General features: G+C 43.7%; 1 protein-coding gene across 1 annotated transcript in view; it reads left to right on the plus strand.

Annotated features, from left to right (window-relative positions):
• LOC122806106 (phosphatidylinositol 4,5-bisphosphate 3-kinase catalytic subunit alpha isoform-like) overlaps window positions 1-26,754 on the plus strand; it is a 943,896-nt gene that overhangs the window by 369,281 nt on the left and 547,861 nt on the right. Inside the window, exon 7 of the mRNA XM_044076344.1 lies at window positions 4,026-4,129. Within this exon, the coding sequence (XP_043932279.1) occupies window positions 4,026-4,129 (104 nt within the window). The remainder of the gene's footprint in view (window positions 1-4,025; window positions 4,130-26,754) is intronic.

Raw genomic sequence — 26,754 nt, forward strand, 5'->3', positions numbered from 1 at the left:
TACCAGTTCAGGGTCCTTCCCTTTGGTCTCACCACAGCCCCCAGGGTGTTCACCAAAGTATTAGCAGTGGTAACGGCCCACCTGAGACTTCAGGGAATACAGGTCTTTCCGTACCTAGATGACTGGCTCCTGTCTGCCCCCACCAGGCATGTACTGTGCTCAGCCAGAGATTATTTCCTCCATCTGGCCTCCCGACTGGGAATCACAATCAATATAAAAAAATCTTCTCTCCAACCAACCCAGGTCTTAGACTTCATTGGAGCCAGATTGAACACAAACCTTTTGCAGGTCTTTTTGACTCCGGACCGACTTCGGACCCTGAAGCTCCACGTGCTAGCTCTTCTGAACTACTCGGCTCCTCCAGCAGAATTGGTCCTGAGAGCTCTAGGCTGTATGGTGGCGACTATCAATCTGCTACCCTTGGTGCGCCTGAACATGAGGGTACTGCAATGGACCCTACAGGTTCAGTGGTCCATCCTGCAAAATCCACTGAGTTCACCCATTCCCCTCAGCAGGGTTTGCAAGAAAGCCCTACTCTGGTGGCTCCAGTGTCCGGACCTCCAGAAAGGGTGTCCTTTCTCTATGTCCCCCTTCTAACCACAGTGACCACGGACGCTTCTTGCCTTGGGTGGGGGGGCACTTTATGGGCAGAACCGTTCAAGGCACGTGGACCCAATCAGAGACCTTGTTGCACATCAATGTCCTAGAGATGAGAGCGGTGCTCCTTGTGTTGCAAGCACTCCAAGCCCTTCTTCCCTTGGGAACTATTGCAATTCAGACAGACAACATGTCAGTCGTCTGGTATATCAACAAACAAGGGGGAACCAGGTCCTACCCACTTTGTCGAGAGGCCATGAGAGTTTGGGAATGGGCGATCTCCACCAACCGCTTTCTCATAGCAACGCACATTCCAGGCCAGTCGAACATCTTGGCAGACAGGTTGAGTCAAACCATCCTTTCACCATACGAGTGGTCTCTGAACACGAGAGTGGTGAAGCAAATTTTCCTCAAATGGGGTCAACCTTGCTGCGATCTCTTCGCGTCTCCTTCTAACGCAAAGTGCAGCGACTACTTCACTCTAATTCCCCCACCAGGGGAATCCCCCAGAGACGCCCTGGTGCATGTTTGGCCATCCGGTCTACTTTATGCTTATCCTCCTCTTCCCCTAATGCTGAAATTCTTGCAGAAAGCACATCAGTTGGGGAGCAGAGTGATCCTCATAGCCCCATTCTGGCCTCGTCAAGTGTGGTTCCCTTGCCTATGGTCTCACCTAGTGAACCCCCTCATGGGTTCTAGATCCCACACCGGATCTGATCTCTCACCCGCTAGGGTTGACAACCCCGAACCTGGAAAATCTCAAGCTCACAGCTTGGTTGATGCAGTTCCAGTGATAGCTAGGACTCTCGGTATCTCGTCATCTGTTAACGCTATTTTAGTAGCCGCTCATAAGCCTTCCACGAGGAAGGTTTATAATAGCAAATGGAAATGTTTTTCAGTTTGGGCGGAGCGCAGAAACTTAGATCCCTTTACAACTCTGTTACCAGCAGTGCTAGAATTCTTATCAACCTTATTCAACCAGGGTGCTAGCTCCTCTACGGTCAAAGTCCAGTTAGCTGCAATCTCCCACTATCATGTGGGAAGTGGTCTCGGCCTTTTGGCCTCTTCCAAATTATGTAAGACCTTTTTAAATGGCACCTTCCTCTTGAGACCTCCTGTTAAAGATCCAGTTCCTCCATGGGATTTAACTCTTGTTCTCCAATCTCTGACAGCTCCTCCGTTCGAGCCAGCAGCTTTGGTGGACCTAAAATTCTTATCCCGGAAGACGGCTTTTCTTATTGCCATCACTTTGGCCAGAAGGGTTTCGGAACTTCAAGCCCTTTGTGCCAAACCGCCATACTTGGTTTTTCATAAAGATAGAGTTTCCCTCAGGACCCTTCCTTTTTGCCCAAGGTCGCGTTGAAACCCAACATCAACCAATCCATTAATTTACCAGTATTCTTTCCAAATTACCAGAACAAAGGTGAATATAAGTTACATTCCCTGGACGTACACAGGCAATTAAGATTTTATTTGCACAGGACCGCTGGTCACAGTAAATCGGACCAACTCTTTGTATCCTTTGCGAAACCCTCTTTGGGAAAACCAGTATCGAAAGTTACATTGTCCAGATGGATTTCCCAACGTATCCTACTAGCATATTAAAGTTCTGGTTGACCCAAACCTGAAGGAATCCATGCTCATTCTACTCATTCAATTTCCACCTCTGCTGCTTTTTGGTCCAGAGTTTCCTTGGATGACATTTGTTCAGTAGCCACTTGGGCTTAATCTCATACGTTCATTAACCATTACAAGTTGGACATAATTTCCAGAGGGAGAGCATCCTTCAGCTCCACAGTGCTCTGGAATATCCTTCCATGAGGACCTCCCAAGGTTTGTGTAGCTGGGGACTCTGTCCCACAGGTTGATGGACAAATGAAGTTAACTACTTCAGATAAAGAAGTTATCTACTCACCACAACGTTCATCTGAGCAGGTAATCTTCATTTGTCAGCAACAGACCCTCCCTCCATCCCCCCTACATTTGTCAGCAACCGACCCTCCCTCCATCCCCCCCTAACCTATAGTGCGTACTAGAAGGATTCCTAGCCCTTGTTTCCAGATAACTTAGGTTAGGATTTGCAGGTGACTCCTGTGTTATAATACTCTGTGTTGCTAAGTAAACTCGATCTGAGGGCAGGAAGGATTAGCATGGGGATTATGGGTAAGGGGGAGGAGCTTGGAGCTCAGATCTTAGCTGTTTGAAGCTGCCGGCTCGGATCCGATATGGATCCGATACCCACAGGTTACTGACAAATGAAGATTACCTACTCAGATGGAACGCTATGGTGAGTACATAACTTCTTTTTTCATGCTGTTACCATTCTTTCTTTCCCAGTCCACACATTCAAGTTATTAGAGGCTGTTCAAAAAATGGTAATCAAGGCCTAGAAGTGACCTCATAATCTTTCTGAAAAAATGCTAACGGGAAGTTTAAACTTTTTACATTCTTCCTTCATGTGCTGTGATGGAGCTTCATACTTGGCTGGCACACAGTGAATGCAACAGTATTGTTATTAAGTAGTCCTATCCGTGTACTCTTCTTCCATTCTGCATCTTAACCTGGAATGACACAGGTAGTTGTATGCTACTTCTGCTTGACTGAAGATAGTGAACTGTTTGACTGAAAAAAGGCTAACTGATGGTTTGATAAATTCATAAAAAGCTTCAATTTATCTGTGTCCTTGCCATTAATGTAACTAATTGTTGGGTCACTGTACCTTGGGAGCCAAGAAGATAATTCCCTTTCCACTTTAGTGTCCCTTTTTGATCAGTTGGCTATTTGGCAGACTAACCAAAAAAACAATAGTTGCAGAAAAATTATTTTCTCAGTTCAAGTATTCAAATATTCCAGAAACTGGAATGATGAAATATGTATTCAGTAGTGGTTGTTGATTTTGATATTACTTAAGATGATTCAAGGGTATTTGTAAAACCTGCTTAACAGGCTTCTTTGTTTAATGCCTGAAAATTCATTGCATTGTGTTGAATGTCCAGTCTGAACAAGTGCTTTTAATTTGGAGATTAGTAGCTGGACAAAAAGGTTTTAAAGGAAATTGATAACTGCAGATGGATGGAGGATTTCATTAGTAAACAATGTCTGTGAGGTTTACACAAGATAGATTTGAATTTTATGCCTAATGTCATTGAGAAGGTGAGTGGGAGTCCACATTTGGATTACTGTTTATTGTTCAGACCATTTTGTTTCTAAGTTCATTACTCAATGTAAGTGTGACGGACCTTTAAGTGTGCTCCCCTGCAATCCTTGAAGCTGTTTTTTAGTTCCAGTGTTCCATGCTGCTGTACTGTACATGTTACTAATAAGTCAGTGGTGTACTTTTTAGCAAGTCTTATGTATAAGGATCGGCTTATTTCAGTCTGCCCAGATCGGTCTAAGTCTGGATTCCTGTGCTTTCTTTCTTTTTGTAGGTGTTGAAGTATGAGCAGTACCTGGACAACCCATTAGCACGGTTTCTAATCAAGAAGGCTCTGACCAATCAGCGGATAGGACACTTTTTCTTTTGGCATCTGAAGTAAGGCCAAAGTTAACCAACAGAAAATTTGATTAACTGTTTAACTGTTAAAAAAAAAAAAAAAAAAAAAAAGTGTAAAACCAGTGTGCATATTGTAGTAAGCAGTTTTAAAGGAGCAGTGTGGAAATGTACAGCTGTGTCACCTGGGCTGCTTTTGCAGGGGTACAGGGGCCAGCAGCAGCCCTTGCTTGGCTAGCATCCAGGGTTGGGAGATTTGAGACTCCTGCCTCAGTGGGTGGGTAAAGAGATTCCTGGTGCAAGTTTACTTACTGGTGGAAATAATGGGTTAGTGTAGATTGGGTGAAGATATGCATCAGAAAGAAGTGGGAAATACCTCATATTATGGTGGCTTTAGCTACATGCACAGGCATGCTTGTTCCATCTTTTTACCTACATGCATAGCCCATTTTCAGATGAAAAAAAGATTCCCACCTACTAGTATGCGATAGCCTGGATCAGTCCACTGGTGTTTGTGTTTGGGCAGGCATATCCCCTCTGAAGAGAAGAAAGTACCTCCTTGGGGTTATGCAAGGCACATGCAAAGCTGCAGCTGGCTCATTTAGCACCCAGTGCCATTCCCTGAGCCTGGTGCTTCCGAGGTGTACATCAAGGAGCAAAAAGTCATTCTTAACTGTAGCAACCCTTTTGCTATATTTTAAGCAAGCGGATTGTCTAACTTGTATGACTCACAAAGTAAAGTGCTTAAGCCCTTGAGTCCTGCAGTCCCCAAATGCAGCACTGGAATTAATTTCTGTAGCATCATTCAGAATTGGCCGGTAGAGAAATGAGTTCAAGTACTGCATTACCAATTGATGAGCATCCCCCGATTGTGCCTCTTAACACTGTGTGCCTGGGGTGGCTGCCTCCTTCGCCCCACCCTAGCTGTACTTCAGTACTGCATTACCAATTGATGAGCATCCCCCGATTGTGCCTCTTAACACTGTGTGCCTGGGGTGGCTGCCTCCTTCGCCCACCCTAGCTGTACTTCAGTACTGCATTACCAATTGATGAGCATCCCCCGATTGTGCCTCTTAACACTGTGTGCCTGGGGTGGCTGCCTCCTTCGCCCCACCCTAGCTGTACTTCTGGGTACATGGTTATAACATTGCTGGAAAAAAAAACAATGAATCCTTTGGTGGAACCACTAAGCAGAAGCTCCAGGGTAAACGATTATTGGAAAATTGATAAGCCAGGGGCAGTACATTTTTTCTCAATCTGATCATTGTGTATCAGACATGTTATGATTCTTTTGTGGCATTTCCATTACAGCTTCTGAAAGAAGGATAATCGGTATTAAACTAATTAAATTGTTCAGTTTGAAGGATAGACGCTTGAACTTAGATCTTGGTTTTACAAGATGTTGCAAGATAAGGAACTTTCCTGCCTGATCAACCAACAGTCAATATAAATTAAGTATACTGAAGGGCAACAAATGTTTATAAGATGATTTCACAGTGAAGCCAAAATTCTAGCTGTGTATAAAATTGGCAGTACTTCAGAGACTCTGGGGGTTTGTATAATGTTGGCACTTGTATTTTATTCATGAAAAGAGAATGATAGGGTTAACGTTTTACTATGAATATTAGTAACCATAAGCTTAACAGTCGGGTCCGAATATTCAGAATATTTTATCATTTGCAGTAAAACTGTATATTCATTACGGCTGTTCTTCATAGGTAACAGACAGGACTTGAGTCTTTGATGTTTTTTGTACTTTTATTCTTACAATTAGCTAAAGCACAGCTTGTGTAACACATTAATTTCTCACAATTTTTTTTTTTGGCATTAGGATTGTCAGCTATCTCCACACATCAACATCATCACATAATCAGATAAATGCACACACAACTCTGTAAACTACTATCTTATTCTATTGGTAGTTCCTTTCATAGCACATTATGACCTGCATATTATTGCCATTGTTACATATTTTGCTACTGTGTGATCTGCCTGCAGCATGACTTCTTGTGTATAGGAGGAGCATTTTTGTAGGTGTTTCTACATGTTTCAATTCTAGTAAATTTAAACGTAAGATTGTGTGAATTGAGTTCATACTAAAATGCCAATAGGATATATTTTATAAAATTCCGCAGAGGATAAATCTTAGTAAACAAAAGCATAATTACTGTGAATTTCATGAAAATGCAACTTATGAATGTAAATAGTGTAAGATTAACTTAGAAATGAAATCCAGAGTTTTTGTAGTTTAACATAAAGTAAGAGGGATCGAGAGTGAATAGAAAGTAAGAGGGATACTTGGACTGTGTATGGATGAAGAGAGGTAGCTGTGAGTAAGGGAAGGGGAACGGCAGCAGGTCTGAGGAGGTTTAGTGGATGGATTTAAAACACTGACATAGTGCACACAGCAAGATGTTTTCGGAGGTTATTTCTGACAGTGGAAATATTTCTAACACCTTTATTAAATTATAACTTAAGACATAGGCAAACATACATTTGATATAAAAGGAAACAAACCATATTAAAATGTTTCCAGTTCCAGACGTTATACATCCCATTGTCCTTTTTTTATAACTATCATCAGTCCAAAATTACATGAATTTCTCATTTCCTGCCTTCCCTTAAACATCTCTTCTCCTAGTGAACATTATTCTGCATTTATTGTTCCCACAATTTCCATTAATCACAATGTAATTTTCTCCTTCCCTTTTCTAAAGGTTTCACTTCCACTTCTTATATCTATGTTAAAATATTCAGTACTTTAAACACAGCTGGTTTAAGCTTTGATTTCCATTTTCTAGTAATTGTAACTAACAGAATTAAACTTACTGCCTTACTATGTCTAGGCAGTTGAGATCGTATGTCCCAGCTCAAAAGAATCATTTTCTTAGTTGCACTCATTTGCTCACCCAATATTTCTGACAGAGTACTCTGTAGGAATTTTTTTAAATCTGTCAACTCATTACACTCCGAAAATATTTCTTCCGCATCACACCTCCAACATTAGCCATCTAACTGAAGAAAAATTCTTTGCAGCCTCCTTGGGGTATAAAAATACATATGAAAACACTTCCAAGCAAAAAAACTAAACCTTTTGGATTTTGTTGCATACTAGGGAGACATGCACATGTCCTCCCATTGTTTCCTTGTAAATTGTTTATACAGTCTCTCATCCCAGTCTTTTGTAAGCTGCTCTGATTGATTCTTATAGTTTTTGTGCAATGTTTTATATGCTGTACTAATTATACATTTTTTAACTGCAGTTCTGTTCTATATTCAACTAAAAACTCTTGTTACCTTATCCCTTTCTGTCTATACTCTAGCAGTCTGTGGAAGGCAGTCCATATGTCTTCTTGGCCTCATCCTATTCTGTTACCTTTCCCTTTCTAGTTATTTGCTCACAGTACATTAGTCCCTTTGCCAGTATTCTCCAGTATATTCCAGCCCCCTGCTGCCTATTTTCTGTACCCGTACTTATAGTCATCCCTATCAGCAAAATCACCTTTCTCCATTCCCATGTTGGTTTAGTTCTTAAATTACTTTCTGCTATTTTACAAATGTAATATTCTGTTTGGCTGCTCTGCTTTAAGATCTGTATCTAAAATCCTACTCTCACCCGATTGTTTATATGTGTGTGTGTGTGTGTGTGTGTATATATATATATATATATATATATATATATATATATATATATAAAAGAGAGAGAGCGTGGAGCCTTAACTGTGTAACTCTAAAGTATTCCTTCAAGTCAGGTAATCCTAAACCACTTTTTTCTGTTGGAAGGATCAACATCCCACTTAGCTCTTGCCCTCTTCCCCTCCCAGATAAATTCCTTCAGCTCTTTATTAATTAATTAATTGACAAGGGAAATATTAAAAATATTTTGAACATTGGAGAGTAAGGAGTTTCACTGCAACAGGAGATGGTTTATTAAAGGTTTTCCAGTTGAGATTGTGAAGTGAAGTCTGATTAAGATTATATTTGGGTGGCAAGTTCTTAAGTGTTAGTGATAAGAAGTAATGGTAAATACTGATTCTATGGTGGTGTAAGATGGAGCTCTGACTCTGAGACCCAGTTACCAAAGGAGCTGACTGGGGATTTAAATTGAGCGACCAACATGGTGTCCTTCTGAGGTGGTGATGGGGGGGGGGGTTGCTGTAGCCATGTACCTCTGGTAGAGGCAGGTGGGGGTTGCAACTTAGGAGAATGCATGCGATGCATGAGTCATCATTTCATGCTCCGCTCCAGTTAGGAACAGTAGTGCCCTGTACACACACAAAAAAAGCCACAGTATGATGTCCTTCTCCTCTTAAGCTCTTGCCTTACATGGTTGGTGAACCCACTTTAGATAGTGCTGTTATAGACAGTTTCTCTGTAGAGGGAGAACTTCCTGTCACTGTGGACATGGCAGGATATTGTTACTTCAAAAGGAGTAATAAATGGACCAGTAGAGGAATGAGAGACATGGATCCTCAGAGTTGGCGTTGGGGAGGGGGACAAGATAAATAAATAAATAAATACTTTTGAGCTATTGTAGGATACCTGTCTGCCATAGACTGACAGAAGAGTCTTCCTTGCTACCCCTGGCATAATCAGAGCATTGGTGTAAGGATAAGTAGTCAGAGTCTAGTATCCAACCCTTCCCCAGACTGCATAGGGCAGGATTCATCTAGTTTTCTTATGCCAGGACTTGCAGGTTGAATGTTTGATGTTTGCTGGGAGCTTGATTTGCAAATATGAGAGTGCACCATTAGGCAACAGTTTGGTCTGAAGCCTGTTTTAGACCGGCTACCTTCCTGTGCCCACCTCATGCTACGTTTCACTAGTGAACACTCCAGTAAGGGTTCCTGATCTCCTGATACCAATCACTCACTTATCATTCACACTGTGGCTGCCTTTGGGATCCTATAAGGGTTCAGATTATCTCAAGAATATTGTCTTTGAGACTGAGTGGACTGATTGTATTTATCTGTTATCTGCATGTCCTCCAGATAGCAGCAGTTTAGAATTGTCCCCAGGCTGTTGGGGAACAGGTTAGACTAACCTCAGATCCTTGACCTTTCCCCCAAACAAGCACTTGGCATAGATTTTGGGGCAGAAGCTTAAGAAAGTTTGGGTCATCCAAGCCTTGGAACTCATCATTAGGAATGCCACCAGAGCAGCCTTGAGGTACCCTGACTCTGTCTTACTGACTCCAAAAATAGCTAATCCCCTTACAGACTGTTACTTTACTGGTCATCTCAGCTAGTGCTGACTGCTGTGTAATCTTTAGTCCACTTTAAATAATGGAGACTACAGCATTTTGCCACTGTACCCCCCTCTCAGACATGAATCCAGAGCTTTTGGACTGGTGTGGCAAGACAGTTTACTCTTCTGCAGTGTTGTTGGGACATGGGAACCACCAATATTTGTATCATAATAATAATCCTATTTGTTAACCAGGTAGGCCCACTGGTCACATAGCCCCTTTTCAGGGCAACTCAGGAGCAAAGTCTGGTTAAGTGACTTGCTCAAGGTCACAGAAGAGACAAGTGAGGGCTTAGGGAATCGAACCCTGTACCACAGGAACTAAAGCTAACAACTTTAGCTTCCGTGCCAACTGCCAGGCATGTATCCATTTCCAGGCCTGCCACGTGAGAAAGACAGTGATCAAGCTTTATGACCTCCATGAGTATGAGCTTAAGGAAGTTCTTAAGAGAGGAGTGAAGGGAAGTTACCCATATCTATTCCGGATCATAAAGGGGACTGGTGATTTTCATCTTGTAACAAAGTAAGTTATGCACAAAATGTTTCAAACTCTCTGAAACCTCTTCAGACATTGTATTAACAGTCTAATACTTGTGTCCTACATTAAAAGCACCTTTTCAGAAAGAACTTGGCTAACACTCATGATGCCCATTAAGTAAAAAATAAACTGACACACATGAACAATCAGTCCTCCTGTTAAAAGCAAGCTGCTAAATATGTAAAACAAGATATTTCTTCTTCTTATAAAACAATTGATGATACCTTTAATGTTCAGCAGCCCTTAACTTTAGAACACTTATGGAAATACAGTCATTCTGGCCAATGGGGCAGGGGGGAAGGAGAACCCAAGCTAGCAGACAGCCAGATTAGTTCTCTATATTAATTTCTCAATTCCAGTAGGCAATCCCTGGGACTTCTAGGTACGGTTTCTAAAATAACAAATACAGATTTCTCAAACTTAAAACCACTCTTGGTGTGCTTGTACAGTCATTGTCATAATTCTAGGATGGGATTTTTATTTGAACCTTTAGGTTTTGAAAATTATCACCAAAGTGCTATAGGAACTGACTGAGTAACCATCTGAGCACAGTACCCCTGTAGTGTTTCTTGCCAGTTGTCATTTCTCTGTTACAGAAAAGTCAACTCCCATTACTCTGTGAGTATGCTTCCTGCAAACTTGAAGAGGAAGGCTGCTCCTCATCAGTTTTACTGTCTGGCAAAGATGCAACCTTTGCAAAGAGATATCTCAAAAGAGCACACCAAGAACAGCAGTAGGTATAGCCTCCCTCAGCTACTTGCCAGCTACCACTGTTCCCCCGTCCCCCAACACACATCAGACCAGGTACACTTCTTTCAGTGCAGAACACTTTCCACTGTTAGCGGTATATTGTACAGAGTTTGTCTGAGCAGGTATTCAGAGAATATAACGTGTGGCTGCCTATAGAAGTACCTTTGACTGTACCTCATACCAGTACATAAGAAGTATGACCCACTGATTATTTCCATGTCAGTCAATCCAAACAATGTCTGTAAAGAGCAGTATGGAAAACACCTAATGCATTTAGCTTATACATAATCATTTATTTGTCTTTGTTTACCGGGAAAGTCTGACTGGGTAATACCCGTTTTCAGCAGAGGCCTGGGGAGAAAAGCTCAATTTGCTTGCATTCATTATGCTAAGTTCCAGTCAAACGAATAGAGTAGTTACATTTCTATTTGCATTTATACATAAACAGTAGTTACATTTATACATATACATTCTAAGTTTTTTTAGAGTTGGAAGTTACTAAAGAGAAAGCACACATGCAACTTAGATTGTACAGGCAGCAGTTATGCATAAAATAGTTTTGTCATTTCAGTAAGAGGTTGAGAATATTACATTGAAGGAGATTATTTGGATGTTATACACTGAAAAAGTTTTAACCCTGTGATGAGCACTTAGAGAGGACCAGGATTGGTTAAGATGTTTAGGCAGTGGTTTAAAACTACTGAGTTTGTCAGAGTTTTATTTGCATGGGGATACTTTTCCAGATTTTAGCAATGCATTGGCAATAGAGTGAGTCTCCTTTAACATTATTTGACTTATTAGTAAGTAATAAGAATTTCTTAGTAGAACAGATGTCCCTTGCTGGACAGTAGGGTAGTAATAACTTTTGTAGTGCAGGGCATTTTTCTGGATGATGAATGAGTTTGTGTGCTGTAATCAGTTGTGAATATGTTAAGTAGTTGTGCAGTTCAAGCCAGTTTTATTGCTTTAAGCTAAGACAATGATGGGTCCTGTGAGGGAGACTGGTGGCAAATTTAGCTATTTTATTGTAGCAAGAGGCAAGTCTTTTGCTTTGAGTATTGTTTGTTTGTTAGGATAGGAGCAGCATATAAAAAAGTTGGCAGTAAGAAGGTGGTGGCTAGAGTTTTTCTTGCAGTATCTGTAAGGACTCCATTGATCCTATAAAGGGAGCTTAGTTTCTGGTGTGTAGATATGTTGTGCAGTATATGCTGGCTATATTTGTGACCGTCGTCTATTGTAATGCGTAGAAGTTTACTACAAGTTACAGTTTCACTGTCAGTATTATTTGCTGACTTTGTGGTAGAAGATTGCCTTTGATTTTGGCAACTTTTTGAGGTGAAAAGCATTAGCTTAGTTTTCTTGGATGTTCATCGTGTAATACTGCTGCAGTCATCACACTAGGGTTATCCTGCCGTCAGGAGGTCCCTCAGTCGGCCGAATCCCAAAGTCTTGGCTCGGCGTCAGTTGTCGTCGCTTCTTCCCTGACGTCAGTGCGACAGGGGGATAAAAGAGGCAGCCGACACCATTTTCTCCAGTCTTTCTTGCCGCGCGGTGCCCGAAGCAGAAGCAGTTCGCAAGTGTCGGTTGGCTAACTCCTGAGATTTTCGAATTGAATTTCAGCCCGAGTCTTCTCTAAAGCTAAGTACCCCGTTGGGGAAACTTTTCTTGCCTCAGACCGATGTCAGACAAAGTTAATAATTGCATTTCTTGTGGGAAGCAAATACCTCATAAGGATTTTCATTCTTATTGTATTCCTTGCCTAGGTCCAGACCACGACGTCTCTGGTTGTCGGTTTTGTGCTAGGTTCAAAAAACGTACAATCAAGCGTCGGGCAGATTTCGCCCATTATTTTGGCAGAAAATTTAATTATAGCATGTCGTCGGAGCAACCGACTTCAGCAATGATTAAAAAACGCAAGGATAAGGACAGACAACCAAGGCCAAGACCAGATACTGAGGCCTCAGCAAGGCCTGCCGCCGGTTCTCCAGTTTTCAGCGAGGCGCCTACGCAGCCCCTGACTACCGCAGATTTAGAAATTCTGACTGCCTCCCAGACCGAATCAGCTGGGCCTCAGGAGCCGGTTCCATCTCGCCCCTCGGATGCCAACCCTGACGGTGATCCGGAGATTTTGGACAGGCATTCAGTTTCTGAAGGTGTCTTTAAACCGACAACTATCTCTATTAAGTCTTATGCTAAACTTAAAGCCCCCTTAAAAGTTAGGAAACCGGGTCCACAGTCCCCCCCCCCCCACAGGCCCCTATGCCTAAAAAACAGATGCTTAAGATGGCTGAGGATTTAATTACCCGTATCAGGGGTTCACAACCCCCTCCTGACAAAAGGCCTAGACTGGAGGAAGATTATCCTTCCTCTGACCAAGCATCCATTTCCTCAGCTAACTCTGAGGACCAGAATTATTCCTTCCCTCCTTATGAAGACTCAGATGCTGAAGAGTCCATTCCCTCTGTCTCCCCCCCTGAAGACTACTCTTTTGGGGAAACTTTACACACCATGAGGGAACACTTCCACTGGGAAGGCCAAGATTACTCTGACTCTAAGAAAAGACTCCGTGAGTTTCTTCTTCTCCCATAGCATAGACCCCTTGCAATTCCTCCAGTTTTAGACATTTGGATGATGTTTGCACCGAATCTAGTCTAAACCCAGATTCCGTACCTCCTGCACCATCTAAACCAGATGGATACTACCGAGTTCCTGATTCTCATAAGTTTCTATATAAAGGCCCTGTTGCAGACCCCGAAACCATTTCCCAGGGTCCAAAAGGGGTTCAGGCCTCTACTGCTAAGAATCCACTACCTTCTGAAAGAGATTCCAGAGCATTAGAAAGATGGGGGAAGAAAGTGTATACGTCTGCCACTTTGGTCATGAGGGCCTTAAAACTGCCAATTCCACATGCTAAAATACCAGCAGTACTTGATTACACAGTTAAAGCAGAAAATGATCCCTCAGACAGATCAACCTGATTTCAAAGAGATGCAGGATTTGCTGCATGCAGCAGAACAGGTGGGAAAGCATACCTTACAGTGTGGTTTTGATTCATTGGAAGCCTCATGTAGAGCAGCTGTCACAGGATCTGTAATACATGCTTGGCTAAAAGAGCAAGCCTTACCAGAACATGTCAAAGCAAAGTTATTGGATGCTCCATTGCAGAAAGATGTGTTATTTGGTGTCAAAGCTGAGGAAGTTTTAAAGAAAATGGAAGAAAAAGCAAAATCTATGCAGACAGTTAAAGATTTTTTTATCGGTACAACCTCCTCATTTCAGCAGAAACTGGCCATCAAAAAACTGGTCCTTTCCTGCATCAGGCAGACCCCAAAGGGGTAGGTACAGACACCCAATGGGCAGAGGCCAGCCACAAGGTTCTTTCAGGCCTAGACAATGGCACACAACAACTCAAGGAGGTGGAGACGAAAGATCTCAACCCTTCAGAAAACAAACACAATGACTTCCCTCTTCGCCTGCCAAGCAAAATTGCCCTGGCAGCACCTTTGGGAAGAAAACTGGCTCTATTTCCACAAAATTGGCGCATCATAACAAAGGACAAATGGGTTCTGGATATTATTACCCGAGGCTACAGATTTCATTTTTACACTTTACCACGGATGAGAGGCATGCCAAATTTGCCTCCAAACCAATGGGCAGAGGCACAAATGCAAATTTCAGCTCTCATGGATATGAAAGCAATTCAAAAGGTACTTACAAAGGAGCAAGGTCAAGGTTTTTACTCAAGGCTATTTCTAGTACCAAGAAAGGACAAAGCCTGGAGACCCATTTTAGACCTCTCAATTCTAAACACTTACCTGGAGGTACCCAAATTCAAAATGCTCACACTACAGCAGCTTCTTCCCATGCTGGGCAAGGAGTCTTGGCTGGTAACGTTGGACCTCAGAGGCATACCTGCATGTCCGTATCAGACAAGATTGCAGAAGATACCTCAGATTTTTGGCAGGTACAACGCATTATCAATTCTCTGCATTGCCCTTTGGCTTATCTACTGCACCCAGAGTATTTACGAAATGCCTGGCATCAGTAATTGCATACTGCAGACAACGAGGAATACAAATTTATCCATATCTGGACGACTGCCTGATCCAAGCGGACAGCAAGGCCATTCTATTACAGCATCTGGCATTTGTAACAAAGCTGCTAAGTTGCCTAGGGTACACAGTAAACAAAAAAGTCAAAGCTAATACCCTCACAAGACATAATATTCCTGGGTGCCAGCTTAAATACAACGGCCCAGATGGCTTATTTCTCACGCCAGGAAAACAAAAACAACTGACTCAATACTTCAAAAAGATTGCAACTTTTACCCAGCTCACTGCAAGGAAAATCCTCCAGGCATTGGGGTTCACGGCATCCTGCATTCAACTAATTCCACATGCAAAGCTGCATATGAGGAAATTACAATGGTACCTGAAAAAGTGTATGGACTCAACACAGGCACAGCCTCAACAAGTATACCTCTCATTCCCTGCCTTCAAAAAGAGTTCCTATGGTGGGCTCAAGCATGTCAAATAAACAAGGGTCTTCCTTTTGTCTGACCTCCAGCAAACCAAACTATGACAGCAGATTCTTCAGACTACGCCTGGGGAGCACACATGGCAGGACAGTGCATACAGGGCAAATGGTCCGCAAAACAAATGCATCTACACATCAACCAAAAGGAGATGCTAGCTGGGCAAAATGCACTGACAGCCTTCAAGGACCTCTTGCATCCAGGACAACTACTAATAAGGACAGACAACACCACAGTTATGTGGTACATAAACAAACAGGGAGGAACACACTCCTACCCTTTATGCAGACAGGCAGTGACCTTGTGGAACACAGCATTGATTTTCCAAGTACAACTGCAAGCACAATTCCTGCTAGGAAAGGAAAACATATTGGCAGACAAATTAAGCAGAAATTTGGCAGATCCTCACGAGTGGAGACTACACCCACAAGTATTTTCAATGATGACTCAAAGGTGGGGATGCCCAGACATAGATCTATTTGCCTCCCCCAACAATTGCCAACTACAGAAATTTTGCACAAGGACTTATTCCCTAGCCTGGAAAGTGGACTCCCTATCATTCAGTTGGGCAGCATTGACAGTCTATGCCTTCCCACCATTACCTCTCTTGACCAGGGTATTACTGAAAGTCAGATCAGAGAGACCTCAAATGATCCTCATTGCTCCGGACTGGCCATGTCAGCACTGGTACCCATTACTAAGGACCTTGATTCACAGCCCTCCATGGATCTTACCTCAATTCCCACTTCTGTTGACTCAGCAAAACTCTCAGATCCTTCACAGTCAGCTCAGGACTTTAAATTTAGCTGCATGGAGAATACCTGGAATTATCAATCAACACTTCTCTCAAATGACATCCTGAATGTCATTTTGGAGGCCAGGAGGCCCAGCACCAGAAAAACTTACTCAGACAAATGGAAAAGATTTTGTGCATGGAACCAGGCTAAAGGCCAAAATCCTTGGATACCAAACATTCCTCAAATACTGCAATACTTAACTGAGATGCTACACAAAGGCCTTTCTTTCTCATCCATTAAGATCCATGCTTCAGCCATTTCTGCTCAATATAATACGGATCCTCCCATATTCTCACACCCTTTACTAAGGCAGTTTCTCAGAGGGGCTAAGAATATAAGACCCCCCCTGAAAACCCCCATTGCCAGTTTGGAACCTCAACTTCGTTTTAGAAAAATTAACACTGCCTCCTTTCGAACCAGCCTTCTCAGCAGAACTACAATACTTGTCATGGAAAACAGCTCTGTTGCTGGCTATCACCTCAGCATGCAGGGTCTCAGAACTACAGGCACTTATGGCAGTGGAACCTTTCATCATTTTCCATCAGGACAGAGTCTCTTTACGAACTAACCCAACCTTTATGCCAAAGGTAGTATCCAGTGTGGCTTTGACTCAGACTATTCATTTACCCACCTTTTATCCAAACCCTCAGAATAAAGGAGAAAGACTCCTTCACTCTTTGGACAATCACAGACAGCTACGTTACTATTTGGATAAGACAAAGACCTTCAGAAAAACTGACCAACTCTTTGTATCCTATGCAGCAGGTTCACAAGGAAAAGGCTATTTCAAAACAGACCATCTCCAAATGGATAGCACATTGTATCCGTTTTTGCTACTCGCACCATGGGAAAGCAGTGCCTGTTAATATTAGGTCCCATTCTACCAGGGCTAGAGCAACCTCAGCAGCCTTTCTCAGGGGGGTTCCAACCAAGGACATTCTGGAGGCAGCTACTTGGAGTTCAGTGCACACCTTTGCCAAGCACTACCACCTTCCATTATACTCAAAAACCAGAGCTGGTTTTGCTACTGCAGTTCTGCAGGGCATCTTAGCTTCACCTAACCCAGTTTAGTACCAGCCACCCATCCATAGCTTTGGGATTCAACCCAAGTGTGATGACTGCAGCAGTATTACATGATGAACATAGTACAGTTTTGTACCTACCATAAATGTAGATATTCGAGTGTATATACTGCTGCAGTCCAGGTTACCCTCCCACCATCCCCTCTACATACCAGGGTGTTAGTTATAACTCCATGTACATCAGTCTAATGGATGCATGCCTATATGGTGTATTTGCTAACAGCTAGTAATATTGTTTGTGTACTAAGGTATTTTGCATAGTTATTTGTATTGCCTTCCTAGTTGGGGGCACCTGACATCTGGGGCAAGAAAAACTGAAGAAAATGGCGTTGGCTACCTCTTTTATCCCCGTCACACTGACGTCAGGGAAGAAGCGACGACAACCGATGCCGGACCAAGACTTTGGGATTTGGCCAACTGCGGGACTGCCTGACGGCAGGATAACCCTAGTGTGATGACTGCAGCAGTATATACACTCGAACATCTACATTTATGGTAGGTACAAAACTGTACTGTTTGAGTAGGAGGTTTGATTCTTTGACCCAGGTTTCTACAGAGGAGAAAGATTTTTGGGTAATGTCTTGGAGGTTATTTATTTTTGAGGCCGCACATATTAATGTTCACTCATCTGCATACTAAACTAAACTAGCATGGTGAGTGTAGGTGTGGTGGTCATTAATAAATATGTTAAATAGTAGAGGACCCAGGATAAATCCCTGAGGGACACCTTTAGTAAGTGGTTGAAAGAATGAATACGTTTCTTGCGATTTAACAGCTTGTTGCCTTCCAGATACGTAACTAAGGAACCAGAACCAGGAGTATTGTGAAAGTCCTATTGAAGAGAGTCGAAAGGGCGATTGCTGATGCAAGACAGTATGAAATGCCTTTGACAAGTCTAAGAACATGGTGGACACAAGCAGACCATCGTTTCTGTGTTGTTTATTGTATTGGTAAAATGTAGTAGAGCGGTAGTGGTGCTGTGCTGGGGCCTAAAGCTATGTTGTGTTTCTGAGAGCAGGTTATTTGAAGTTAGGTACTGCAGCAGCTGCATATGGATGGGTTTCTCTAATATTTTGGATAGGGGGAGAGAATCGCTATCGGACTGTAGTTATTAAACTCTATAGATGTGCTGTCTTTGTGCAGTTGTATGATGTAGCATTTCCTCCACAGTGATGGGACATTATCTTTCTGGAGTGGCCCTATTAATTAGTATGGACACAGGGGAGGCTATGACATTGTGAAGTATTATAGAATGTAATGTCTCTGGTGTAAAATTTCATAATGAAGGAATGTTGAATCATTTTTTCTTTGTGTTCCAGTGCTAGACTTATTTGTTCCTTTTTTTGTAGGCTATTGGAACCCCATGTGATTTTTCTTCAGGTAAGTTGTCCTCTGTGACAGTTCAGTGGGAAGGTTTTCTCTTCACCATTCAGTGGAAAATGCCTTCTGGTTATTGGAGCGGATTCACTTATATGCACATGCGCACACACACACTCTGTCAGACATTTAACAGTTGGGCTGCATTTTAGTGTCTTCCAGTTTCTTATATGCAGTCATATCACAGATGTTCTTCATGTTTCACTGTTGCATTACATTTGGGTTATCCCTGCCATGGTAGTCCTCGGCCAGCCCAAATACCAGTTGGTTGCTGTCGCTTCAGGACTGATGTCAGGTCGTCAGTAGTGTAAAGTAAGGCAGCCGATGCCATTACATCAGTCTTTCTTGCCATGGAGCCAGAAGCAGTTCCCACGAGTGCCGGTCAGCCGCTACCTGAGTTTTGTCTACCGAATTGAAGTTGAAGTCTTCTAAAGCTAAGTACCCCATTGGGGATCCTTTTTTCTTGCACTAACTGATGTCAGAAAAAGTTAATAATTGTCTTGCCTGTGGAAAGCAAATACCACACTGAGACTTTCATTCTTACTGCATCGCTTGTTTAGGCCCAGACCACGACGTCCACCGTTGTCACTTCTGTGCTTTGTTCAATGCCAGAACTATCTGTCTTCAGGGCCTTATTGTAGCTAGATATTTTTGCTTACAGTCCTCTAATTCCAATATGGCTTCGGTAAGAAGTCCGACAGCAGATCTTCTGAAAAAACACAGGTCCAAACCTACCAACGACGCTTCCGTTAAGCTAGTAGTCAGTTCTCTGGTCCTCAGCGAGGCGCTTTCGCAGCCCCTGATGCCTGCTTCTGTGCATTTGCAGGCCACTACCAAGACCCTTTTGGAGTCTGGTATGCCGCAAAACCCTTCTTCGACTAAAGACCCTGCGGTCACCTCTACCTTGGATGGGTCTGGAGCCGCTGAGCAGTTACCAGCTTCTGAGGAGTTTCTTAGGCCCAGGGTATGAACCACACCCAAGAAACCGACGACCCAATCTCAGGCACCTGCTTTCTTGCCTCAGTCTCAAATGCTTAAAATGGCGGAAGACCTTATCATGCTGATCAGGGGAAGCCAAACTACCCCCTCCAAAAGGCAGAGAGATCTGTCCCCTGTAGTTTTGTCTGAACAAGTCAGATGACTCTGATGCATCTGAATATGAAGACATGCAACCCCTCCCTACTTATGAGGATTCTGATGCAGAGGATTCCAACCATCCCTTCAGCCTCTCCCCCAGGGGATTTTCCTTTGGGAAATCCTTCATACCATAAGGGACCATTTCCAATGGGAGAGTCAAGACTACCCTCAGTCTAAAAAGAGACTCTGGGAATTCTTAGATCTTCCACAGCACAGACCCTTAGCCATCCCCTCAGTCCTGGATGTTGTGGAGGATGTTTTCCTGGAATCCAGCTTGACTCCAGACACCCTCCGTCCAGCACCCAGAAAACCAGAGAGGTACTATAGAGTCCCTGACTCACACAAATTACTTTTTAAAAATCCTACTGCTGACCCTGAGGTAATTTCACAAGGGCCTAAAGGGATTAAAGCAACCTCTGCTAAGAATCCCAACCCCTCAGATAGGGATTCCGGAGCACTAGACAGATGGGGTAAAAAAGTATACACCTCAGCTACTCTTGCTATCAGGGCACTAAATTGTCAGTTCCATATGCTAAAATTTCAGCAACATACCCTGGAACTCCTCAAACAAAAAGTGTCTTTCTTTCCTGCTTGTGCAGAATCTAAAGAGTTACAAGAGTTAGTGCATTCTGAAAGTCAAGTAACTAAACACACCGTGCACTGTGGTTTTGACCCCCTAGAAGCTTCTTGCAGGGCAACAGTCACTGGGTCTGTCATTAGAAGACATGCATGGCTTAAGGAACAGCCCCTGCCAGATCATGTTAAATCTAAATTGTTGGATGCCCCCTTGCACAAAGACAACTTATTTGGCAGTAAGACAGAAGAGATCTTAAAAAAGATGGAAGAAAAAGCAAAATCTATGCAGACAGTTAAGGATTTCTTACAGGTCCAGCCACCCAGGTTCAACAGGCATTGTCCCACCAAGCACTGGTCCATTCCTGCTCCCACTAAGCCATTCCAGCCCAGACCCCGCATTCAGCAGCCAAAGGGAATGTAAAGATCTAAGCAGTGGACTACCTCCACTTCAAAACCAGAGAATTCTAAGCCACCCCCTTACGGAAAGAACTCACAATGACTCAGCACCCCCACCCCCTCCCTCTGCCCACCTTCACTTACCTCTCTCCTTTCACGCAAGCACTTGGGCCACCATTACCAATGACAACTGGGTTCTCAACATAGTGTCTCAGGGATACAAATTTTCCTTCCACACCTTTCCATCCCCAAAAAGGTTCCCAGATCTACCTCCAAACCAGTGGGCAGAGGCTCAAAAGCAAATCCTTTCCCTGCTTCCTATGAGGGCAGTAGAGCACGTTCCTGCAGAACAGATAGGCCAAGGTTTCTACTCCAGACTTTTTCTGGTGCCCAGAAAAGAGCGCACCTGGCACCCCATCCTCGATCTATCCATTCTAAACACCTTCCTGGTGATCCCAAAATTCAAAATGCTCACCCTCCCACAGCTGCTAACCTTGCTGTCCAAGGACACTTGGCTAGCCACCCTAGATCTAAAAGAGGCCTACCTCCACATTCCTGTCAGGGAATCATGCAGGAAATATCTCTGTTTCAGGATAGGATCTCAACACTTTCAGTTCTCTGCACTTCCCTTTGGCTTATCTACTGCACCCAGAGTTTTCACAAAATGTCTGGCTCCGGCCATTGCCTTATGTAGACAAAGGAATGTCCATATTTACCCATACTTAGACAACTGCCTTATTCATGCAGACAGCCAGGAAAAGCTGCTCAAGCACCTGGCCTTTGTAAAGACCCTACTAACCTCCGTAGGGTACACAGTAAACGAAAAGAAATCCAAACAGGTGCCAACCCAAAGGATTATCTTCCTGTGAGCAAGCCTGGACACAGCATCCCAGATGGCATTCCTTACATCAGAAAAATGAATTTTCCAGACAGCCCACTTCTCTCAACTAGCCACCAGACCCCAGTTATCTGCACGGAAGATCCTGCAAGCTCTGGGGTTCATGGTATCTTGCATACTACTCATTCCATATGCCAAACTGCATATGAGGAAACTTCAGTGGTACATAAAAAGCCTTTGGTGTTAACACTCTCAAGACCTGGAGACTCTTATAACTATAATTCCTTGCTTCAGAAAAGATTTTCTTTGGTGGACAACAGCATGCTCCCACAAAGAGGGACAACCTTTCTCACCACCACCCCCCGCCGCCACCCAGACCCTCACCACAGACACATCAGACTATGCTTGCGGTGCACACCTGGATAGCAGGTGCATAAAGGGCCAGTGGAGCCCACAGCAAATCCCTCTGCACATCACCCAAAAAGAGGTGATGGCTGTCCAGCATGCCTTGATAGCATTCAAGCCCCTTCTGTCCCCAGGGGCTCTCCTGATCAAAACAGACAAACACCACTGTGATGTGGTATATCAACAAGCAGGGAGGGACTCACTCCTATCCTCTATGCAGGCTGGCCATGACCCTTTGGCACACAGCCTCTGCCATGCAGCTGCACCTGTTAGCAGAATTCCTACCAGGTTCTCAACTCTCTGGCAGACCAATTAAGCAGAAATCTTCTGGACCCACATGAGTGGCAGCTCAACAGAAGAACCTTTACCTAAATAACTCAGAAATGGGGCACCCCGAAGGTCGACCTCTTTGCCTCCCATACCAACCATCAGCTCAGCAAATTCTGCACCAGGGAGCATCACCGCATGGCTTGGGAAGTGGATGCCCTGTCCTTCCCCTCTGTCAATCTATCGGTCTGTGCCTTTCCTCCACTACCTTTCATCCCCATGGTACTGCTCAAAATAAAGGAGGAAAAACCAAGGACAATTCTTATAGCTCCAGACTGGCTTCACCAGCACTGGTACCCCTTGCTATGCAGCCTGTCCCCACTTCCACCATGGTATCTTCCTCAGATTCCAAATCTCCTGACCTAGAGGGTAGGGGAATTTATGCGTCCCCAATTGCAGACACTCATTTTGGCAGCTTGGCTTATTCCCTAACCCCAGATCAATCTGCCAACCTCAGTAAACAGGTTCTAGATGTTATATGTGACCCCATATTCCCTAGCACTAGAAAGTCTTATGCTGACAAATGGAAAAGGTTCTGCATCTGGATCCAAGCTAAGGGAGCCAATACAGCACAGCCCTCTCTCCCTCTCATCCTGGATTACTTAGCTGACCTACTACACAGTGGTCTCTCTCTCTCCTCTATAAAAATTCATGTCTGTGCTGTCTCTGCTCATTTCCACACTGAGCAGCCCCTTTCTCACACCCTTTGATCAAACAGTTCCTAAGAGGGGCTATCAACTTGAGGCCACCCAGAAGAGCACCAACCCCAGCTTGGGACCTTAACTTTGTATTGGAAAAGCTCACTCTGCCCCCTTTCGAACCAGCTTCTTTTGCAGAGCTAAAATTTCTCTCTTGGAAGACAGCTTTCCTTCTGGCCCTCACTTCAGCCAGAAGAGTCTCCGAGCTGCAAGCGCTCATGGCTGTGGAACCCTTCATCATCTTCCATGCTGACAGGGTATCCCTCAGAACTAACCCATCCTTCATGCCCAATGTTGTGTCCAGTGTGGCTCTCAACCAATCCATTCATTTGCCCACCTTTTTTCCTAATCCCCAGAACAAGGAGGAAAGAATCCTGCACTCTCTAGATGTGCACAGACGGCTCAGATTCTATCTAGACAGGACTAAATCCTTCAGAAAGTCTGATCAATTGCTGGTTAGCTTTGCTACAGGAGCAGAAGGCAAAGCTATCTCCAAACAGACCATTTACAAATGGATAGCACACTGCATCCTTTTCTGCTACAAAAAACATAGAAAGCCTTCCCCCAAGGGGGGGGGGGGGGGCAGGACTCTCACTCCACCAGAGCAGCCTCCACCTCTGCAGCTTTCCTCAAAGGAGTCCCACCAGGGACATCCTGGAGGCTGCCACCTGGACATCTGCTGACACTTTTACCAAACATTACCACCTGCTTCTCTTCTCCAAATCCAGGGCAGAGTTTGCCTCTGCAGTCTTACAGGGCATCCTACCCATCCCCTAGTTTCCTTGCCTGCCTCCACCAATTTCCTCAGCTTTGGGAATCAACCCAAATGTGATGACTGCAACAGTGAAACACGAAGAACATAGTACAGTTGTGTACACAACATAAATGTAGATGTTCAAGTATAGTCACTGTTGCAGTCCTTGTTTCCCTCCCTCTCCCTTTCTTCTCTGTCCTTACAATGGTCATATTGGTATTTACTTTCTACTGGTGGGGTTCTTCCACCAGAACCTTGCTCCTACTTGGGGGCTTCTGACAGGTTATGCCAAGAAAAACTGATGTAATGGCGTCAGCTGCCATACTTTATACTAGTGATGATCTGATGTCAGTTCTGAAGCAACAGCAACTGACGCAGAAATACTAAGCCTCTGGTATTCGAGCTGGCCAAGGTCTACCCTGGCAGGGACAACCCAAATGTGATGACTGCAAAAGTGAATACACTCGAACATCTACATTTATGGTAAGTGTAAACAACTGTACTTTATGTGCTTGGGTTGTTGAATTTCTGCTTATGGTCAGTGCATAACTGACTTGGGGGTTCTTTCCACATTCATTTCCTCCCCAGCTACCATGAAAACTGCCTCACAGCTGTTCACTCCTTTCCAGTGTGATGCTCCTCAGACATGAGTTTGCAACCAACATAGCTTGAGGACAAAACCTACTTTGTCCCTCTAAAAGTCCGATTGGTTTTGCATACTTTTTTAGTGTGTCAGACTAGATTAATGTCCAGTCCTCTTCAATGAATTCTGAATGCAATTGTGTAGTAAGGGTGTTGCAGTTGAAATGGTCATAAGATATTTAATGCTAGTTGAAAACTTTGAGATTTCCTGACTGAAGTCACTGTTGTACTGTTCCAAACAAGTGGATTATCACAGGTGAAGTCTGGCTGGGCTACCAAAACTTAACCTTTGCTAGGTCATATGTCCAAAGTGTGACCTCATCTCATAGGCATAGGGGTATATAGGTGGATATCTATGCCTAGATCCCTAGACTGTCTCACTGCCAGCCAGAATGTGGGTCATGTATTGATTGACTGATTGCTATTTGGTCATGGGTACTGTAATTACTTTAAAGGCAGATAAATGCTCTGTTATGGAACCTTCCTTTACTTAGCTGTTTTCTTATGCAATCTGTTTTTGATGTCAGCTTAGAAGGATAAGTGCGAGTGCAGTAGGCAAATCCCATACAAAGGTCTGCATACCCAGTGTCTCAGAACATGACTAAAAGGCCTGTTTAATCAGCCAAAGACTCTGCAATCCCATTTTATTTTGCTTAACAGTTTCTTAGCGACTCTACATCTGAAGAGTTTGTCCCACTCGAAGATGGAAGATTCCACTTCCCCAAAAGTACCGTCACCACTAAAGAAAAACTCAAAGGGCCCAGGCCGGATACTCAGTCTGCCTTTTCTGATTCCCACATCAAAAAACAGAACTCTTACTAGTCATCCCTTTCTTAGCAAGACTGCATTGGTTCCCTCTTCTGTATCATCTAGCCAAGGTCAAGCACTGCAGACTGTCACACAAGCTTGACCCCCTCACTCAGCAGAAAGGATCATTATTGCTTCCCAACTTGTCATCCCTAAACCTAAGCTTGTAAATGATAGGGTTCTGATTCCTTTCAGGCACCAGTTTTCAAAAGACTTAAGGTTTTCCAAGGAACAAGGAGACTCACTACTCGAAAATCCTAAGTAGCCAAATAGAAGAGATTTTCTGTGTGGTGCCATAGAAATAACCAGGACTTTAACAAATCAGAGGTACCTCCAACTTTAAATACCTGTGTGAGCTTGTGAATGCAGGTCTGGCCTACTGTCTATTAAAGCCCACCTGTCTGCCATCTCTTCCTGTCCGCCCCTCAGCCCTCCTGCTATGTCCAGACCGGAGGTCAAACAGTTCCTTAAAGGTGTTCTGCATCTTAGACCCCACCCACGCAATGAAGCCAGTACCTCCTTCTTAGGACCTCATTTTTGTGCTGGAAAATCTTATTCTGCCTCCTTTTGAACTAGTAGTCCCAGCAAGTCTTAAGTTCTGCACTTGGAAGATTATTCTGCTTCTGGCATTCACTTCACCTAGGGGGGGTCTCAGAGGTACAGGTACTCATGGCCATTCCTCCTTTTCTTATTTTTCACAGCGGCTAACCCCTACTTTATGCCAAAAGTGGTGAACTATCTGTTTCTCAACTAGGCCATTAATCTTCCTGCTTTCTTCTCCAACCCACAGAACCTAGGAGAAAGCATTCTACACTCTCTCAATGTTCACAGACAGCTGTGGTTCTGTTTGTACATGACCAAACATATTCATAAGTCTGATCAATGGTTTGTCATATTCATGGATTCAGAGGTAGGCCAAACAGTATCTAAGCAAACCATTGCAAGCTGGATCTCTAAGTTCATCTCCTTTTGTTTTTCGATGCTTGTAAACCATTACCCTCATGCCCTCAAGATCACTCTGCCATGACAGTGGCATCCTCCAAAGCCCTCTAAGTTCATCTCCTTTTGTTTTTCGATGCTTGTAAACCATTACCCTCATGCCCTCAAGATCACTCTGCCATGACAGTGGCATCCTCCAAAGCCTTCTACAAAAGAGTGGATGCCAGGGCCATATTGGAAGCTGCCAACTGGTCTTTTGTACGCACCTTGTCTTAACATTACAAGACTGATACCTTTTCAAGGTCCAGGACAGCATTCACTAGGTTAGTCCTCACTGGCTGCAAACTCCATCTTATGTTCCCTTCAGCTTTATAGGTTCATAGGTTTATACTAGGCTATCTGCCCTAAGGCATTTATAAGCCTACCCCTTATATGAAAAAATACTGTGCCCATTAGTTTGTTGTGCCTCTGTCCAGCAGTGACACAGAGTTGATTCCTGGGGTAAACCTACGATCTCCCATCCACAGGTCTAGATTTCTCTTGAACAGAGTCAGCGAGGTGCTCTGCCTCACATGGACCGGGATTTTATTCCACAGCATAGGGAGTCTCTGAGTGATAAATCTATCCCTCCAGCACGTCCTATTTATATCCGTGCTAAGGTTTAAGTCGCTTGCTCTAGTGGTTTTGGTGGATTTGGATTTTTGAGGTGGAGCATGTCCATTAATTCCGGGTTGGACATGGCCTTGTATGTCAGGCACATGTCACCTCTGGCCAGGCGATATGCGACTGAATAGAGCTGGAGTTTCTTCAATCTGGCAGCATA

Source organism: Protopterus annectens, chromosome 7.part0 (genome assembly GCF_019279795.1).
Source record: "Protopterus annectens isolate FY-2018-M chromosome 7.part0, PAN1.0, whole genome shotgun sequence".
Lineage (NCBI taxonomy): Eukaryota > Metazoa > Chordata > Ceratodontiformes > Protopteridae > Protopterus > Protopterus annectens.